The sequence below is a fragment of the Lipophrys pholis genome, assembly GCF_963383615.2.
Source record: "Lipophrys pholis genome assembly, chromosome: 11".
NCBI classification, from domain to species: domain Eukaryota; kingdom Metazoa; phylum Chordata; class Actinopteri; order Blenniiformes; family Blenniidae; genus Lipophrys; species Lipophrys pholis.
Genome location: NC_137631.1, coordinates 22,628,886 through 22,635,769, shown reverse-complemented (window position 1 = coordinate 22,635,769; position 6,884 = coordinate 22,628,886). Strand labels below are relative to the sequence as shown.

The following is a 6,884-nucleotide window of genomic DNA, read 5'->3' as shown; positions in this document are numbered from 1 at the left end:
GTGAAGTCTCGATGCCTCCAGGAGGGAAAAGCAAACGATTGCTTGCAGTGTCCCAAAATAACTGGGAAGAAAATGGGTTGAAGGCCGCTGCGTGCAGGTGATGGCAGTGTGGCTGAATATTTGTGAAAAAGTTATTTAGAAGCTTCTGTGGTTCTGCGGCTCTGCACAGATAAACTGCCTGGAGCGGTCTGAGCCGAGGGCTGCAGGCCTGGAAATGGAATGATGAACTGTGGCTGAGATTATGAGACCATCTGCTGCAGGCTGGACACTCAACTACTGCCCCACGGATGTGGGGTAACTATGGGTAACGTAGTTTTATAGTCTGGAAATCATTTGATTAACATGAAATGTCACATGTTGTTCTTTACTAGATGTGTAACAGCACTAAGGCTTCACGGTATAATTTAAATTTCTCACAATATCCACATATGCAAAATATACAATATACAAAAAACTGATAGAACTGCAAATTATGTTTCGATGTACAAATTCAATATAAAATAACTTTTGAAAGAAATAAAAAAAGACCAAAAAAACCCAAACAACTACTCACCCTCTGAAATGCTGCTTGTATTTATCGAAAATTATATGACTGCAAAATTCAGTCATATCGGCAGTTTTCTGCAGCCCTGAATAGAGTTATAGTTTCACATGATCCACATGGGAAGTTTCCTACAATTTGTGGCAGTTTTACATCGTTTTCAAACTTTTTAAAACCATTAAAATTGAGTGTGAAAAGTGACAATGATGCATTTCGGAGAGTTAAAGGACACGAGCACACGAGTTTCACTGCTTTAAGATTTGAAGAATTAGTGGAAATGCTGACATTCGTCATATTAACCTAAACCACAATGTGTTTGGCTTCTTTTCTCACCTTGACGATGCATTCAGCTCCAGCAGACTGACATGTCCATGTTTTTCTTTTGTAAAAAGATATTTTAGAGTAGCAGAGCTAAACAACAAAGCTGACGCGATAGCTCGATTGAGAAACTGTTTACCGCTAGAATATTATTTGTCATCTGGTCACTTTGACATTTTCCAAACACAGTTTGTTACATATAAAAGACTTAAGTTTTTTTTGTTGTTTTTTTAAAATTATACTTACACTTAAGTCATCCAAGTCTCCATCATTTTATAAAGTCTTTAAAAGAAACCAAATGTAAAAAATTTTCAAGCTTAAATTATTCAAATAATTGTTCAAATGTGACCAGTGATGAGACTCATTCTGCGTTTTCAAATTTCAAGTTCCTTTCTGGAGTTTCCGCTCCACGTAATTCCATGTCCCACCACAAAGTGGTACATTGAGCCGCTCTAGTATATAAGCAGCAGTTCAGTTCAGCTTTGGTTGTTACCTCGATGATATACTTTTTAAACTGAACATTAGGAGGACAAAGTAAAATCATCACACAGGATATAGAAAACACCCAGAATGTTGGAGGTATGACCATTAAAGGGATATATAGAGCAGAACAAACTAAATCAAAAGCCTCCAACCACCAATATCTCAATACCCTTTTCCCCAAGAGAGGAGTTATGAGCTTAACTTTGGATACCTGGGAATTTATCCCCCGTGCAGCAGCAATAACCCGGCAGAAGAGTTTACTGAAACTACTATAAATTGTACTCTGCTGTTGGTCCAAACGGCTAAAAGTTACTTGCACAGCAAGTTTTTTTTTTTTACAAAAACACAAATGACAAAAGGTGCGTTTTCGTCCTCGATTTCCCTCGATATAAACCAGCAACCGAAAAGGTTTCCACATGCCTGCCATGATGAGCGTGAGGCGAAGGGAGAGCTGGATCAAAGTTCAAGAAGTAAGATGAAGCGCCTAATTTCTAGTGAAACTGCTGTAGGTTTAGACTGATGGAGACCGGCACTGAGCTTCTTGCCTTCTAAACGACGGTTTTAAAAACCGCTGTGGGAAGAAAAGAGACGCCGTCCCAAATGCTCTGGTAGAAAATGAAATAAGGACGGATGTAAGGGGAAAAAAAAAAAAAAATGTTGAGCCTAAAGAAACAGAACTAAAATGCTTGGTACCTCAGCAGAATTTAAAATCCAAAATGATCATTGAAATCTGATTAAAGGCTTCAAATGGCTCTAATACACACAAAATATTCCAGTGGAAATATCCAAAAGCCTTAAGAATTAAGATTTTTTAAACAGTAGTCTGAATTAAGTTTTTTCCTTTTGTCGACAGGGAAATATCCCGGGAATCCGCCCAGCTGCTATCCTGTGCACAAACCTGGCAACACAAATCTTCCATCCCTTAAACAGCGCCGGCGTATGAAGGTAAACATGAAATGAGCGAGTCGGCTTTGATTATGCTTTTTAATTGATGAGATATATCCGAACAAGTCGTGGTTGAGCTCATGATGGATGACATCAACGGGACGCCGGGCCAGAGTTCATTCATCATATAAAATATAAAAACGATGAAAAGACAGCCATTCTTTATTTGTTTGTGTTTTTTTAATGGATATGGGCAGGACTTTTAAAAACCTGGGACGCGTTTGTGTGTGTGTGTGTGTGTGTGTGTGTGTGTGTGTGTGTGTGTGTGTAGTTACTACGGTACTTTGTTGAGGTGACATCCTTCTGAGAACGCGTGTTAGGGTACAAACAAATTCAATAAATATAAAAGTCAGACATGTAATTCATAATTAAACAGTTTGGTCAAAGGAGAGAGAAAGAGAACGAAATGTTGACACCGTGTCTTTCTGTAGAGGAGGGCCGTGTGTGTGTGTGTGTGTGTGTGTGTGTGTGTGTGTGTTTCTTAGTCATGTGTGTAACACTAATACTGTTCATTGGTCCACAGGCACACACACACACGCACAAACACCCACGACGAGAGGCACAAGAACCGTTTCCACGAGACGCCCGCTGGACGTTTGGAGTCTAAAAGCAGTCTGCACCAACAGTTCGTCAGACTCTTTTTGCCGGTGAACTGGGAGCAGTCCGAGGCGGCGGTCACACGGCGGGGTTTTTCCCCGCCGCCGCCGCCGCCGTCGTCGTCGTCGTCGTCGTCTGCTGCTGCTGGAGGTAAATGGGCCGCTTGATGCGCGGTTTCCTGCGCTTGGGTTTGCTCTTGGCTTTGGTGAGTTGGACCACGAAGAAGGAGAGGACGACCATGGCTCCCAGGAAGGCGAACACTGGGATGGTTTGACCCACCTCCTGGTTGTAGCGGCCGGGCATTATCCCTGCAGAGAGGGAGGCGGAGCTCAGAAATCACCTTCATTGATTCACTTTATTTCATCCAGACAGCTGGAGCCGTGAAGGACTGACAGATTTCTGCATCATTAATCTAATCTAATGTTCATTTTGATCTGACTGTGAAGGTGTTTTTTCTTTTTTACAATGAACACATGGACCAAAAACATTATATTCAAAGTTTATTGCCCCAAATCCAGCTTTGATTTTCCTCCATTTGAATATCGGATCATATGAGCTGCATTCATAATCTGCTGTGTCTGTGTGTGCTGGACCCGCTCCGCCCCCACACATTCCCATCTTGGGAAGAGGAGGAAGTACTTCCTCTGGTGGTGCGCTGTAGTAATATCACCCCGCAGAGTCGCCTCATTGTAGGAGTATCAAGGGGAGGGGCTACCCTGACTGGCATTGGCGAAACCTTCGAGGGTAATTATGGTACGATCAATAATACCCAGAATAGAGTGGATGATTGATTCTAATAGAGTTATTTCTCTTTTAGGGGCCACAGTGTCTCAATCTGAATCTCCATATTGTGAATCATATCTGTGATGTCGTTAAGCAGCTTCAGTGTCTCTCTTTCGTAGACCTTAAGGAAGTTTTCCCAAGGTTAACACATGTTCCAGTCACCCTCTTTGTGTTAGTCTGGTGAACTTTGACCTTTATGTTCCCTGCCTCTCATCATAAGATCACTGCACCGAGTATAGGGTGGTGGTCCTCCGTTACCTCCAGGGATGTCCCAGGCGCCGCTCTCCCCGGGCGACAGAGGCCTGACCTGGGGACGGTACGCCCTCACGTTGGGCAGAGCCACTTTGTCCAGATCCACAGAGAGAAGCTTCTGGTGCTTCCACAGGTTACTGAGCACAGAGAGGAGGAGGAGGAAGAGGAAGAGGAGGAAGAGGAGGAGGAGGAGGAGAAACACACCGAAACAACAGGAAGTGAGGGAGAGAGCGTGACGGCAGCATGTGTGGAAACGTCTGTTCTGCATCAGTTAGTTTGAGGTTTGTCTCCATTTTGCGCCGATTCACTCTGATGACAGGTTTAGAAACAAAGACAACAGCTTCAAAGTTTCACACTCCTGCTGGGAAACACGGCTTTTTCCTCAGTGCAGCTCTCTGACTGAGGGCACGAATGATGAAAACGTCGGCAACGGCAGCAAAGCCCAAAAAAAACAAAAATGTACTGTGATCCTCTTTAGTTAAAAAACAAGAGATTTTGTGCGAGTAATAAAGGCCGCCACGATCATAACTAAATCTGTGAAAGTCAAATTTTCCGAGGAGAAATCAAATTGAAGGAGGTAAACGAGAGGATAATACCTGGGGGCCGTCTCATTGACTGGCTGTGGCTTTGCCCAGGACAGGTGAGGGCAGGCAGGCAGGGGGCGGGGCTTCGGGTCTCCCAGGTGAGCCTCTAAAACTTTGGAGTAGCGGTAGAGATGGTTACCTGGAAGGAAAGAAGGAATAATCACACACATCATCATGTTGGGGGAATTAAAGTCTGTTTTCCCTTCAGCCTCATTATTAAGCATTATCAAGTTTGACTGAATTCCTTTATTTTCAAAATAAATAAAAATAAATGAATCAATGATGCATGAGTAAAATAGTGGTTTTCTCGTTACCTTCCAGTCTCTGTGGCAGTGGGCGCTCAGCTCCTGTGGGGGGGGTCACTCTGCTGTGGGAGTGGCTGAGGCTGGGAGGGGTCATACTGTAGGAGGTGTACTGAAGCAGAGCGTCGAGCAGCCAAAAACAGTCTGGGAGGTCAAACAAAAAAAGGATCACAATGCCAGTGGGGTGATAATCACACAGTAACGATTAAAACACACTCGAATGTGTATCAGAACCGACAGTGGCGGTACCTTTCTGTCTGTGACTGTCATCTATACAGTTGGAGTCTCCGTACAGAGCGATCCGACCTCCCCCGTCTGATGGAGTTTGGTACAGTCCGAGGATGGGGACTCCCTCCACCACAGCGGTCTCCTGCTTTAAAACCTCCAGACCTATGAACACACACACACGCACACGCACACGCACACACACACACACACACACACACACACACACACACACACACACACACACACACACACACACACACACACACACACACACACACACACACACACACACACACACACACACACACACACACACACACACACACACACACACACACACACACACACACACACACACACACACACACACACACACACACACACACACACACACACACACACACACACACACACACACACACACACACACACACACACACACACACACACACACACACACACACACACACACAGAGGTTTTATGATCAATAAGTGAATCCAGTCGTAACTATATATTCCCTAACACCAAGATAAACCAAACCAAAGTCTTACCATGAAACATATCTACACTGAAGGAAGGAGGGAAGGACACACTCACACAACTAAGCCTACACAAACATGTACACAACTACCAACCAATGCATGCACATGTGTAAACATACAGAGGGACACTTTTCATGCTGTCCAGTGACTTTACACTGACTTACATTCATTTCCTTCAGACTCTTTCGACTGAATTATAACTAGAACTTGCTCGCACACGCGTGCACTGCCATGTGGCAGCCGGCCAACACAGCCCCAACGTGCTTGTTTAATAATTAAAGAGAGCGCTGCAGGTACCTTGGTCCTTCAGGTTCTTAGCAATCACTATTCCATCTTCTGGGAAGCGGGCGATGCTGCAGCCTGAGGCGTAGTACACTGAGAGAGGAGGCAGACAGAGGAGCCATCTTTATTCTCCAGGAAACACAAGAGAGAATGACGGGGGACAAGGAAGCAAGCAGCTGTGTCTTACTGTCATGATCAGCCAACGTGAAGTCTCCCTCATACAGTCCATCGCTGAAGGCCATCCCCCACACCGAGATCAGGTCGTTCAGAGCTGGGACGTTGGCGCCCCCTGTGTCCGGCATCCACCACTGCCTGCAAGTCCAACAGAAATATTCAAGTCAATTGCCAAGTTCTCCGTTGAAAAACAATATTAAAGAGTTCATTACTATGTCAGTGATTTCTAGACTCACAACACTTAAAGTTTCTCATGTTCGAAAAATGACTCTTGGTTAAATACTATGAAAAATATATCATCTTATTAGAAACCTTACAAGCAAGTTCATTGCATTAATTATATTTATTTAACCCATTGGTATATATATATATATATATATATATATATTTAACACTTAGAGAAACGGTCTCTTTATTAACAATGCTATTATCTAATCCCTCAAAAGAAATCCTGATTCTCATTTATTTAATCAGGAGTTAATATTTGTGTTATAATTAGTGTCCAACATCAGATTTTATCTTCTTCAAAGGACTTGTGATACATTTTTAATCAATGTTGTTAAAGCTATTAATATTATTTTCTATTCCTGAACTACTTTTATTGTTCTATTTGTTTTGTGCCATCATGCTTTGCTGATCCTGATGTAAAATTTCACCGTCCTGCATGAAAGACGCTGCTTTGATTTAACGCAAAGCAGAGAATCCAGATAAAAAATCCAACTAAATCTCATTCATAATAACATCAGGGTGTCAGCAGGTAAGTTTCCACTCCTGACAGTTGCAGTGCACTCATACAACAAACCGGAATGAATTTGCTATTTTGTTTTGCTGCACTGTCTAAATGAGAAACGC

General features: G+C 43.2%; 1 protein-coding gene across 1 annotated transcript in view; it reads right to left on the bottom strand.

The window, feature by feature from the left end:
- Window positions 1–2,312: 2,312 nt before the first annotated feature.
- Window positions 2,313–6,884, bottom strand: part of mbtps1 (membrane-bound transcription factor peptidase, site 1) — a 28,345-nt gene continuing 23,773 nt past the window's right edge. Inside the window, exons 17-23 of the mRNA XM_080475335.1 lie at window positions 6,046–6,170; window positions 5,874–5,951; window positions 5,055–5,195; window positions 4,818–4,949; window positions 4,516–4,642; window positions 3,926–4,056; window positions 2,313–3,192 (exon numbers count right to left, since the gene is read on the bottom strand). Coding sequence (XP_080331461.1) covers window positions 2,963–3,192; window positions 3,926–4,056; window positions 4,516–4,642; window positions 4,818–4,949; window positions 5,055–5,195; window positions 5,874–5,951; window positions 6,046–6,170 — 964 coding nt within the window. The 3' untranslated portion in view covers window positions 2,313–2,962. The remainder of the gene's footprint in view (window positions 3,193–3,925; window positions 4,057–4,515; window positions 4,643–4,817; window positions 4,950–5,054; window positions 5,196–5,873; window positions 5,952–6,045; window positions 6,171–6,884) is intronic.